The sequence below is a fragment of the Trachypithecus francoisi genome, unplaced genomic scaffold, assembly GCF_009764315.1.
Source record: "Trachypithecus francoisi isolate TF-2019V2 unplaced genomic scaffold, Tfra_2.0 Lachesis_group1, whole genome shotgun sequence".
Taxonomy (NCBI): Eukaryota; Metazoa; Chordata; class Mammalia; order Primates; family Cercopithecidae; genus Trachypithecus; species Trachypithecus francoisi.
Window position 1 is genome coordinate 35,851,273 of NW_022681454.1, and position 13,843 is coordinate 35,865,115.

General features: G+C 33.8%; 1 protein-coding gene across 4 annotated transcripts in view; it reads right to left on the reverse strand.

The window, feature by feature from the left end:
- The window catches only part of ARAP2 (ArfGAP with RhoGAP domain, ankyrin repeat and PH domain 2), a 179,253-nt gene that overhangs the window by 69,541 nt on the left and 95,869 nt on the right, over positions 1 to 13,843 (reverse strand). For all 4 annotated transcript variants that reach the window (XM_033213941.1, XM_033213944.1, XM_033213942.1 and 1 more), the window contains exons 17-19: positions 13,286 to 13,388; positions 12,426 to 12,624; positions 12,173 to 12,236 (exon numbers count right to left, since the gene is read on the reverse strand). In XM_033213941.1, coding sequence (XP_033069832.1) covers positions 12,173 to 12,236; positions 12,426 to 12,624; positions 13,286 to 13,388 — 366 coding nt within the window. The remainder of the gene's footprint in view (positions 1 to 12,172; positions 12,237 to 12,425; positions 12,625 to 13,285; positions 13,389 to 13,843) is intronic.

Genomic DNA, 13,843 nt, shown 5'->3' on the forward strand with positions numbered 1-13,843 from the left:
AGATACCTGCACCTTATCACGCTCATTTCTAACATTTGAACTTGCTATAACTACTACTGTTTTACTAATACTGGTGCTTGTAATCCTCATCTCTTGCTTTTTGACATCTTTATCTATTGTTTCTATTTTCCACAGCACCAGAGCAGTCCTGACCTCTAGGTGTTGTAATTTTCTTTTTGAAGAATTCTGAAATTTGCACTAATACACCTGACATGCTACAGCCTTTTCATTGATCTTATATCATCTTTAGCTCAAAAAAGCATTCTATTGCTGGATGTATTTGTCTAACTTATATAACTCAGATAATTTTTTTGAGAAATATCAAACCTCTTGATTATGTGAACTTAATCAACATTATGTCTTGCTATATTCACAAGTTTAGGTAAAGAGAGAAACATTTTACGTAATTTAATAATTGAGCTTTAAATATGATATAAAATCTTTGTAACTATTTGCTTATAAACAACTACAATCGGTGTTTTAGCAAGCAGTGAAAGAAATCCAAAATGCAGTGGCCCTCCTACAATATGAGTATAATTCTGCCATAAATTGTGACATTTTCAAACTTCAAATTTTCTTTCTAGTCAGAAAAAAAATCCTCTGATGAGGAGTTGAGCTGTCTCCTTGTGAATTAGTGAAGAGTAGAACTTTCTCGATTTGTCAAAGGGCGAATCCCAAAGTATATATGCAGTGCAATAGATGGTTTCGCATTTAATAGCATCAGTGCACTAACTTGCCTCTCTGATGCTTACCCAAAATTCGTGGACACTGAATAAAGCATCAAAAGATATGTTCAATACAAATGCTGGTCGACTTTGAGATTTCAAGTGTTATCAAACAACAATTTCACATTCCCGGATGAGAATTCCAAGGAAACATTTACTTATATCCTGACAATCAGAAAAGTAATACTGATGAACTCTAATTACAGAGAAATTAGTTATGCTAATTATCCATTTTCTAAGCATAAATTCCAAAGGGCACTTCAAAGCCATATAAAGAAAAATTCTTATTTGTTATAATGATCAAGCCAGTTCAATAAGACCTAGAAACTAGGTCCAAGGACTAACAAAAACAATTATATTAAAACTACAATACAATAACAATAAAGCATAAACAATCATATTTGAGCCTAGTCTATGACAAGAACCAGACGTATCTTTACAAATAATAAATCAACAAACTTGACTACATAAAAAATAAATATGCTCATATAAAGAATATTTTAAACAAATCTGAAAAGCAAATGAAATACTCTATAAATATGGCTGGAAAAGATAATATCCTAAGCATTTATACAAAAATAAAATAGTAAGTCCTCCACAGAAACATGGTCATCAGCCATGGAAAGGTAAGTCACAGAAAGAATTAGCCAATGTAACCACAAACCAGTCTAAGAATCAAGTATGTGTGTATATATATGTATGTGTGTGTGTGCGTGTGTGTGTGTGTGTGTGTGTATATATATATCAGTCTTATCACACCTAAGATTCACAAAACAGAATTTCCTGAGCAACTTATTACAAAGTCACACTATTAGAATGGACACACACACATACACACATGTAAAATCAATGATGTGTCAAAGCAATTTATCAAAGATCTAAAATGTATGATGTTCATCACTAGAGTATAACAAGATGTGCATAGTATTTTAAAGACTTATGAGATACTCTAAAAAGAAATTTGAAAATATGTTCTAAGAATCTTAAAACATGTATCCATTACTTTTGACAATTAGTTCCAAACACAGGACTCTTTCATAAGTACATGATTTGAAATGAAGGTAAATATCTGTTTCTTTCAATATATTTCTGTCCCTCTCTCACGCACACGTGCACATGCACACAAAGACATACATTTACCTGAACATTTAAAAAATGGAAGTTGAAATCCCAAAAACTAGTGAAAGGTTAAGTGATTTAGCTACTTCCAAATATATATATTATAAACTTAGTACAATGAGCAAAGAATGCATAATTGCACATATGTATAAATTCAATTGCATTTCCTAAAATGTTAAATTAACTCTGGGTAGAAAACTCATGGACATTTTGTTTCCTTCTTTATACATGTCTGTGTTTTTAAAAATGTAATTAGAAACAAATCACATAAGTTGAAGTTTTGACTGATCCCTTGAAGGAAAAGATATTTAAAGCCTTCTGAACCAAGCCATCTTAGACTGTCATTGAGCTTTTGAGCCAGAGAACTGGAAATCTCTCTGCCAAGCTTTTTTTCCATATATGACTAGGAAACTAAGAGCCAGAAAGAACGTGTCTGAGGCCTCAGAACTAGGTAGGAATTGCACATTCGAGGTACTCAGTACTAGCCTGGTTTATGAGCCTTCCTTCACCTGAGTAATCAGATCTCCATAATTTAAAACTCTGGTCCTCAGGTCCAAAAAGACTCATTCAAGACGTGAAATGGTGATGTGTCTTTCTGTTGCCTTTCTTCTTAGTCCTATCACACCTAAGATTCACAAAACAGAATTTCCTCAACAATTTATTACACAGTCACACTTTTAGAATGGACGTGAAAGATGATCTGCTAAAGCCACTCATAACAGAAGACCTATTTCTCTTCTTCAAGACTGTACACTTACATTCTGCCTTGAAAAGCATCCTAGGCATGTTGGAAATGTAATGGACAGGACTTTGGAGGATAGTTTTAGAAGGGTGTACTGTGCATTTTTCTTTATACTTCCTAAGCAACCTCTCAAAGAAGACCTTACTTCTCATCCAAATAGGCTTTTGGGTTTGTTTTCTTCTGGGAAAGTATGAACTGTGTTATTTCTGTGACTGATGCCTGGTCATTAGAATTTTTAATGAACTCATTTTAAGTGTATGGTTTGAAATATTTTTACAAATGTTTACACTTGAGTAACTACCACCATGATTAATATGTAGACCATTTCCATCACTCACAATGTTCACTCATAACTCTTTGCATTGTATCCCTTTCCCCACTCACAATCTTAGGCAAGAACTTATCTGCCTTCTGTCACCATTCATTAGTTTACCAGCTCTAAAGCTTCATAGGAATGGAATTATACAGTATTACTCTTTTGTGCCTGGCTTTTTTTACTCAGCACAATGGTTTTGAGATTCATTCGTGTTGTTGCTAATATAGGTCCCTTTATAATGATAATCAGTACTTCACATATGAACACATAACATACTCTGTTTACACGTTCACTGACTAAAAACATTTGGGGTCTCCTTTTTATTATAAATAAAGCTGATTTAAATATTTGCATAGGAGTCATTTTGTGGACCTATATTATGATTTGTTTTGGGTAAATACCTAGGAGCTCATTTGTTGGGATATATAGTTACATGTAAACTGACTGTATTCTTTTTAAAAACAAAAACCTTCTAAACTGCTCCCCCAAATGAATGTACTATTTTACAGTCCCACCATACTGGCCAACGCTTTGCATGCCACTTTTTAAAAAACTTATTTTATTCAATGTGATCTCATTGTGATTTTAATTTGTATTTCTTTATTTTTATTTTTATTTTTATTTTTATTTTTATTTTTATTTTTATTTTTATTATACTTTAAGTTCTAGGGTACATGTGCATGACGTTTATATCATGTATAACTCCCCAATGCAATCCCTCCCTCCTCCCCCCTCCCCATGATAGGCCCCAGTGTGTGATGTTCCCCTTCCCGAGTCCAAGTGATCTCATTGTTCAGTTCCCACCTATGAGTGAGAACATGCGGTGTTTGGTTTTCTCTTCTTGTGATAGTTTGCTCAGAATGATGGTTTCCAGCTGCATCCATGTCCCTACAAAGGACGCAAACTCATCCTTTTTTATGGCTGCATAGTATTCCATGGTGTATATGTGCCTATTTCTATGGTAATTAACTTTACATATGCTTGTTGGCTATTCATAGATATTATTTTAGACATCTCTATTCATTTTTTTTTGTTATTTTATTGGGTTTTTGTCTTCTTCTAATTGAATTATATGTATTCTGTCCATGTTTTGGATATGAGTGCTATATCAGACACATATATTTTGAATAGTAACAGGGTATGATTTCATTTTATTAACCATGTTGCTTAAAGAACAAATTATAATTGAGTTTTTAACTTATAATTCCAATACTTATGATTCTCTCCAATTTCCTTGCTTTATCATATTAAACCAGAAATAAAACGATAAATAGAAGTGGTGGGAATAAATATGTTTGCCTAATTTCTGTATTTGAAAAAATTGTTTTGACTATATTCCATGTGTTAAATTCATTGGTATGAAGTTGGTCATAATATTTTCTTATCTTTTAAATATTAAAATGATCCATAGTTTTATGATACTGGTAATTTGTATCTTCTGTCCTATCCTCTAGTTAGAGTTTTATCAATTTTCTTAACTTTTCCAAAAAAAGTTAAAAATTTATTAACTAAATTGATTATTTCAAAGGACCAGCTATTGGTGACTCAGATTTTCTTTTTTTAAAATATATTCCATTTATTCATTCTTTCTACTGTCTGTATCAATTCATTCTCTGAACCACGTTAGGTCTAAGTTGCTCTTTTTTAGATTTTTAAGGTAAAAGTTTAGAGGATGGATTTTAGATCTTTTGATTTAGCATAAGCATTTAAAGCTTTCAACTTCCTTGAAATAGTTTTGTAGCTCCATCACACAATTTTGATGTTATGATTTTATTATCATTGATCAAATATTTCCTAATTTTTCCTGTGATTTCTACTGTGAAGTATGGGTTATTTGGAAACATATTAAACTTCCAAATACTCAGGAATTACTCAGAAATGCTTTCCAGAATAAGGCAAGTTATGAATTAAATTCAATTGAAAATACTAATAGAGTATCAGTCTATCTTTCCAGGCCCATTGTCTCATGCGTCCTCCTCAAGCGCTCAAAGTTAAGGCCAACCCATACTGAGGTTGTTTCTAGCCCATCCTATTTATCTGAACCTATTATTTCTACCTCTTGGACTACCTTGTGTCTCAGGCCCCCTTCATTTCTTCCTACCTAAGTCCTTCATAGGATGATAGATCCAGTTAAAAATACTTTTCTTTAAAAAACACAACAAAAACAATACATACATACACACATACACACACACACATACACACACACACACATATCTTAGAGGGATCTGCTCATTCTTTTGTCCATTTTTCCCCATCATATCATACTTATTTCTTCATAAGCTTAACTCCTGGTACATAGAGGTACTTTGAACTAAATGAAACAAAATTGTTAACGCAAATAACATACATTTTAAAGTCTACCTTTTGTTAATCGACATATATTCCCTTTATCATAATTTTCTTGAACATAAAATCACTTAATATTTGTTTTCTAAGAGTCCCTTTCTTTTTTTAAAACCTGTGGGGGTGGTGAGAGAAGAGAATCTCTTGTTTGCTTTGGCAATATTCAGATTAAGCCATCTCTAAGAATTAAATCATCAGAAAGTTACAAAAGCATTCAAGCTTATGTTGTGGGCAATAGGCTACTGTTTAATTTGCAATTACGTGCACAATTTAGAAACCACTTTAAGATAATTCAGCCTCTGGAGTATTGCTAACATATTAGCTGCTATAAAACACATTGAAGGGGGAGAAAAGATCATATGGAATAAGGTGATAGGAAATAAGGAATATTAAACTTAGGGTGTTAATCTCCCAAACTGACAAAAGTAATCTGTTCCATAATTGTGAAACATACTGATAAAGTGTTTATTCCCCAGTGTTAAGCTTCTTTATGTGAAGAATTTGCAATTAAAACTGAAATGCAGTCAAGCTTGGGAGACATCAAGTGTATTATGCTTTACTATATATCAACCAAGGAATCTAAAAAAAACGCACTAGTCTTTTCTGTTTCTGATAACACAGTTTACTTATTCACACTGTGTTTATTAAAACCAGCAACTTTTCAACAAAAGCATAGTAAGTGTCTATGGCAATGGGCATGCAGCTATGGAATGTGAAAATGGTAAACACAGTAACTTATTTCTTAGAAAAACATACGCAGGAGACGAGGGTTAAAGTGCAAAAATAGTTCCCAAATTTTGAGAAAAATATGTAATTTCCTGAACATTTCAGTCAAAGTGACGATACAATTTCTTACTGTCCAGGAAAATGCCTTCTGCCTTCCTGGTCTAAAATATTCGCTAACAAGAGATATTTGACCATATGATTTTTTTTATTTGCACAAACAGTAGTAAAGCCTAAAAGAAAAGCACAAAATCTAAGTCCCAATAACAACATCAAATAGCATGCCAGAAACCCTTAAGTGTAATCAAGAAAGCTTTATTTTCCAAAATAATTTTTAAAGTATACAAAGAATACACATTAAAACGACACCATCTGGAACACCTTCTGTTTAGAGCTTTTTAGAGCAAAAATGCTCGTGTGTGGAAAATATTATTGCAATATTTTTCTGTCTAAAGACACTCATGCTATGCATATAGAGAAAATGACCATGAAGATTAAAATATCTATCTAAATAGTGACTATATACAGGGGATAATTATCAATTTATAGACATTTCCAGTTTAGGGGATTCTTTCTCCTCCTTGCTTTTAAAAAACATTAATGTATTTCAGCATTTTAATCAAAGGTAGATAAGAACAGGAAAAATACGTGAAATTAACTCATTAAATTTATGTATGATTTACATTTCTTGCTCAAGCTGCCACTAGCAAAAATTAAAGGTTCAAGCTTATAGCTGGTTGGTTTTTCTTTCTTTCAACTATTCACACTATCTCTATAGGCCATCAGTATAAATAACTGGAAGTTGTTTTATTTCCAGAAGCCACAATTTTATCTGTCACTGACAAATCTAACAGAATCTACCATTGCTGACAGTCATCATTTCCCAAAGGGCTAATAGATCAAAAGGGAGATGAAAACAAGGGTGGTACAATGAAATTTTCTCATTTTGGCATGGTACTGAAACAGCTTTTCAACAATCACAGCTATAATTAACTAGCTATGTTTGAGTACTGGGAGAGAAGTGCATAGTCTCTATCTTGGCAAATGATACTATCATTCATAGAATCACCCGGGCCAGAAGCTCAAGGATCGTCACTCTTATCTCCCAGTTCACAAAGCAATTGAAAATTGACTGGTATCTCTCTCAACATCCCACTACCACATGGAGAAAACTATGAACATCCAAAATCATCCATCAATTCTTCTTTTCTTACTTTTGTAGTTGAGGGATCTTGCTCTCTTGCTTGTACTCTCTCTTAGACCTTCAGTCCCTCCCATTTTATGTTTCTTTTCCATCAAAATTTATACGTGTACAATTTCAAGCCATCTGAAAACAAACTGCACATATATGCCCTTTCTGGGTCAAATCCCTTACCTAGCTAATCCTATGAACCTCCCTCCAGACATCTTTGACAAAGTGACCTCACCAGCTATCTTACTTTACTCAGTTCCCATTCTTAATCTGATCTAGTACCTGCCTGTTCACTTCTGCTCTCCCCCAAGTCACCAGAGGGACTTCAAATCATTTATCTCATGGAGTGTGTGTTCTCACTGGGTATGTCCTTATATCAACACTTGACATTTTTAACTGATCCTTCCTTTTTGAGACACCCTCTTCCTGGGCTTTGTAACACTTTGTACTCTCTCTTAGTTTCTGGCCTCACTCTCTGAGTAAACAAGCAGCTACTACTGCCTGACAAATTCCCCTAAAAATGATGTATAGTCATCAAAGCTCCAACACAGGATTTCTTCCTCTCTCCTTCCATAGAATCACCCTAAGTAATTTCACCTTCTTCCTTTTTCACGCTGATAACTCCAATATCTGTATCTCCCACCTGTTAATCTTTTCATGAATATCTTATCCATAAAAATAACTTTCTCCCATCAATTTATTCTTAGATGACTTATAAGAAATCTCATGCTCAACATATTTTAAACTCATTATCTCCCAGGCTGTCTCCCAAACCTGCTCCTTTTTCCATTATTCCCTATATGACGTCTATGTAGTCACAGAATACACACACATATGTTTATACGTCTATGTACATAAGTAGATACATAAATATGAGACCCTGTTTTGCACCATACAGGGTGCTGTGCCTGCCACGTATGTATGGTCTTTGTTCTGTCAGGGTTCATAACCTCATGTTCTTGTCATCTACTGTGAAGATTCTTTACTTTTATGTACGATGTTGACCTCCCTTCTCTCTATTCCATTTTCAATTATGTAGGAATTGTATGGACATGTTTTCTAATAATTTTATAAAAATGTTTTCTAGTAAACATTTTTATTTTTCTAATAAATGCTTAAATTTTGAATTCTAGTAACTCAGTGTCTATCCAGACTCCTAGTATACTTGTTTATTTAAATCCTGAGAAATATCTCTACAAAGATATTGGTGAATGAATATTGAACACTTTAAAAAAATTAAGTTACAAGATGATCTTAACTTTAAAATGAACCATTCTCCTCAATATCATATAGGCAAAAGAAGGCTGTTTAAGTACTGAAAATGGGGCTTAGCACACGGTAACTGCCCTACTGTCATCATTGTTATTATCAGATGATATTGATTTGGAGTAAAAAGGAAAAGTAAGTAAACCAAAGACAGAAGCATGTGAGTGGTGGGTATGGTACATTAGCTATGCGAAGAAATTTAAGGAAAATAACTTGGTTATATTTATCCTCACGTTTCTCCCATTCCTATTATTACTCTTCACTTTCATAAAAATACTTTCAACATAACTTGTTCGTAACACATGTAGACAAAAACTTTGAATTACCAAAAACGTTACTAAGTGTCTGTGACCATTATTTTGGAATTCATTAGTTTTCTACTTTTCCATGAACTCAAAAACAATATTACAAATGAATTTCATCTCCTGATTTCTGCAGTCCAGGGTAAGATCAAAACGTACAAAATAACAAAACATTTAGTGCTCTGGCTTCCATATCTTGCATTTGTGAGGGGGTGGACTGCGTGCAGTAAGCACTAAATAGAATTTCATCAAACTAAATCATTCTAATCCACGTTTGCTACATTTTAATTCAAACCTATGTATCACTGGTCAAATCCTTCATAGATTAAAAAAATGGTACAAAAAAACCTTGGCTATAATAACCTGAAAAAATGAAAAGGATAAACACATTTGCTAAGCTGATGCTTGCCTATCTTTTTGAGAACATAAACTCTGAGGGGTCAGACACCAAGTTTATATTGTTTACCTTTTTTATTTTCCTGCCATGGAAGTGGCAGTCAGTAGGCATTCCATAAATATTAATAAATGACTGTAAAACTGCATTTATGCTAGTATTTTCATGCTAAATCCTATCTATACCTAATAATTCCTCATTATTTCTGGACATAAAATTAACAGTACTCTGACAGTACAGTGAAATCATCATCTGGTACCAAAAATAATAATATAAAGTATCATTAACCATAATAATCCAAGAAATAAGTAAAAATGCAAAGTCCTAATTATGCCTAGAAGTTAAAAAACACAATCTGACATAAATATCTAATCAGCAATATGCTTGCTGCATAAAGCTCTTGATGTCGTCCCGTGAAGTTGAAGGAAAGGCAGGTTCCGAAAACCATTGAAAGTCATTATCCTTGTCACAGCAATAAAAATAATCAAATGAAGGCTTATTTAGCTATATTTTAATATTGCAGTTAAACTTTGAACAACGTAAGATTGAACTGCACAGATTCCTTCATACAGATTTTTCTTTTGCCTCTGCCACCCCCCAAGACAGCATGATCAACCCCTCCTCAGCCTACACATATAAAGACACCAATGAATACCTTCATGATGATCTACTTCCACTTAATGAGTAGTAAATATGTTTTATCTTATGATTTTAATAGTGTTTCCTTTTATCTAGCTCACTTTTTTGTAAGAATACAAATAATCTTGCACTATTATAGAACAAACCATACTGACCCAGTATAATTAAGAGGTTTTTTTTTTTAAGCAAATTACAAGAAGCCAAGGGGAAAAATATCTAATTTGTTGAAGAAGAAAGGCAGTTTGAAGATTTTCCAAAGAACTACAAATAGAACTACCATTCGATCCAGCAATATCACTACTAGGTATCTCTCCAAAGGAAAAAAAAAAAATGGTTCTACCAAAAAGGCACCTGAACCCATATGTTTATCACAGCACTATTCACAAGAGTAAAGATGTGGAATCAACTCAAGTGCCGATCAGTGGTTTATGGGCTAAGGAAAATGTGGTCATATATACCATAGAATACTACATAGCCATAAAAAAGGAATGAAGTCAAGTCCTTTGCAGTAACATGGATACAGCTGAAGGTCCTTATCCTAAGTGAATTAACACAGAAACAGAAAATCAAATACTGCATGTGGTTACTTATAAGTGGGAGATAAACAATGAGCACACACGGAAATAGAGATGGAAATAATAGACACTGAGAACTCCAAAAGTGGGGACCAAAGGGGGCAAGGGCTGAAAAACTACTTATTGGGTACTATGGTCACTATTTGGGTGATGGGCTCAATAGAAGCCCAAACCCTAGCACTACACAATATATCCATGTAACAAATCTGCACATATGTAGATATATGCCCCTTGAATCCAAAATTAAAAATAAAAGAAACTGTCTTCCTAATTGCTCTGGTATGTTCCCAGCTGCTCCTTCTCTGGCTTCTTTGCTTGATCACTCTCCTCTTCTACACCTTTACATAACAGCTATATCTTCAACTCTCTTTTCTATCCACACTCTCTACTAGGTGAACCTGTCCAGTTCCTTAGCAAAAGAGCAAGAGCACAGTCGTGACTCCCAAATTATATCTCCAGATATAACCTCTTCACTTAATTCTAGACATGCATATTCAACTGCTTACTCACCAGATCCACTTTGCCACCAAAGAGACATCTCCGAGTTACCATTCCCAAAACCAAATTCTTGATCTACTGTCTTAAACTTATGAATATCCTACCTCTATGCTCCAAGTATTTGTTCTCTCAAAAAACAGCACCATAATTCAATAATTGCTCAGGTCAAGAATTCTAGGATCATCCTTGACTCTTACAGTTATTTAATCCATCAACAGATCCTGACACCTCTACCTTCACAATATAGCCAACCACTCCTATTCTCAGGTAAGCCATTGCTTTCCCGGCCAGCATCCTAACTAAACACCCACTTTCGCTTTCGTCCCCCAGAAGCTTGTTCATCCGGAGTCAGAGTAATCCAGTAAAAACATAAATCAGACCATTCCACTTCCCAGCTGTCAGACTGAGTAGCTTCCCATCATATTTTGATTAAATTTCAAATCTTTACACATCATAACTGATAAGACCCTATATGATCAGGCTGTGAGTATCTCTGAAATCATTTCTTCCCACTCTCTCTTTCATTCAAATATTCCCAGTCACCACAGCTTCCTTGCAGAACTTGGACACTGCCAAGTACAACACACTCTTAGAGTCTTCAAATACCCTTGGCCCTACACCTGAAATACTCTATCTGGATTACTGCAAAGTTTACTTTTTCGCTTTATGAAGATCTTTCATCCAATATTTCTTCTCTTAGCCAGCAAACACAGACACTATCCCATCAGACTATTTTTATATTATTTTTCTGTGTAGAATTTTAAGTTGACGGACAGAACAGCATATAATTATTTTTGTCTGCTTACACTGTTTTCCCTAATATTATACATGTTTCATATGGTAGGGACTTGTCTGTTTTATTCATCATGATATCACCAATACCTTTAACAGTCCCTGATGCACAGTAGATGCTTACTAGTTACTGAAAAACTGAATAAATTCAAGAGATCAAATTTTAGCTATGCGTGACCCACATGCATAGATAATTCAGAATACAATTTATAGTCATTATATTCTTACCAGGAAGATACATTTATAATTACCAAACTGCTTTCCAAATATTTAAATGTAAACGGAGGAATCTCGGTCTATAGAAAACGATACAATAATTGATCACAATAAGTCTGTCATAAGAATTATAAAAATACGTAAATATCATTGGTATAGTCTTTCCAAAGAAAGACTATATACTATATATATGTATATTTATATGGTTCAGAAAATTTCAACAGGTTTTAAAATATTGTTTTCTCCCTCAAGATAATAACAATAAAACAAAAAATTCCACTGCCCAGAGTTGTTGAGATAAAGAACAAAAAGCAAAAAGGCACTTACCTCCCTTTTTCTACCAAGAGTAAGACATCCAGTTTTTCCCCATTTTGAACCATTGTGCTGATTGCTGAAGGGAGAACGAAAAGCAAAAACTTATTTTTTTAAAACTCTACAATAAACATCCATGAAGACACAAATATTAATACTGTTTAGTCATAAGTTTGGGAGTGAGCCATCAAGATTTTACTAAAGGCTGCCACTATTGTATGCAATAAAGAAATGTGTTCCAAAGATAAGGGAGGAAAAAAACTCTTACTTAGCTCCTGCAGTCTTCTTAAGTGCATTCTATCTCCCTGAACTTCTTGCATTTGAAGGCAAAAATGTAAACTGGATTTGTCCATAGCAAACCAGCCTTTTCTCCACTGATCCAGGGCATGGCAGTCTTTGTAGAAGAGTTGACCAATCAAATCATAGTCAGCTTCTGTTAAGTTTTCAGCAAATAAGGGAACAAAATGCTGTTAAAACAAATACAAAAAAGTAATAAAGACAGTGAAAATAGGAAATCCTTTCCCTATCTACAGATATGAGAGAAGATAGACAAGTTATCTTAGTTTTTCTGTTTTAAAGATTCAAAGGTAACACCAAATTCAAAAAAATTAAACTTGCTATCAGTCTTAAAACTGAACAACTATAATGTATTTTCAAATGGCAGCATCTTAAACTACTTGTCTTGATACAGAGTTGAAACTGCAAGACATTCTCTTGATTGATTTGTAGAACTTTTCAAAATGTCAACCTTCAGCATTTTTCACCATTTATATATTTTCCTGAATCTGCTCCTTTCTCCTTTGTGTATACCTTGAATAAAATATCTGCCTAATAAAAGACACACACAGAAATGACTTTACAATATTGAGAATATCCTAACCATCAAAAACATGGCCTTAATTTGAAGAATTATTTCTCCAAGTTTTAATTTTTAACTTTAATTTCTTCCCTGCTTAAGGCTCCTAGAAGGTAGCTACCTCTTTTGACAACTTTCTCTGAAAATCTAATGAAGTATGAACTTTATTCCTATAATCTTATATGAAACTTTCATGGACCCCTGATGCTCAAACACAGACTCCCAGTTCAGAATCTTGTCTGGATTAGAGCAATAACATAATATTTAAATACCTTGGCTATTGCCTCTGTCCATTTTCTTTGAGCTTGAGATGTTTCAGCTCCAAATAAAAACACACGTTCTGAGGGTAGGTAGATCTCAAAGATAAAGATGGGCCTAAAACATGCACAAATAAAAAGATACTACCAGTTACGTTTGGCTCCTAAGAAAACAAATAGCACACAGGTCAAGTTTTTAATTAAATTCCTTTTAAAATAAAGTAATGCTGTGAAATCATCCTATCAGATTCTGTTAATGGTTTGCATTTTATTCAGATGAGGTAAATGGAACACACTGGACTGGACAAAAGGAATATTTTGTATAATCACTTAATCATTCTATTGTTTAACTTTGTTTACGCCCTGGACACTCATCAGTTGACTGATGTAGCAAAGGGCTCTCCTCGGTCTGGTCTTCCCTCTCTCACCACTCCTTCTTGATTTACTCTGACCAACTGTTCAAAGGAAACATTGCCCAAACAGTTTTTAATACTCTTTTTGTCTAACTTCAAATAGGCCCAGTCATACAGAGGTTCCCTCCAGAACACAAACACATGAAGCATTAACACTCTC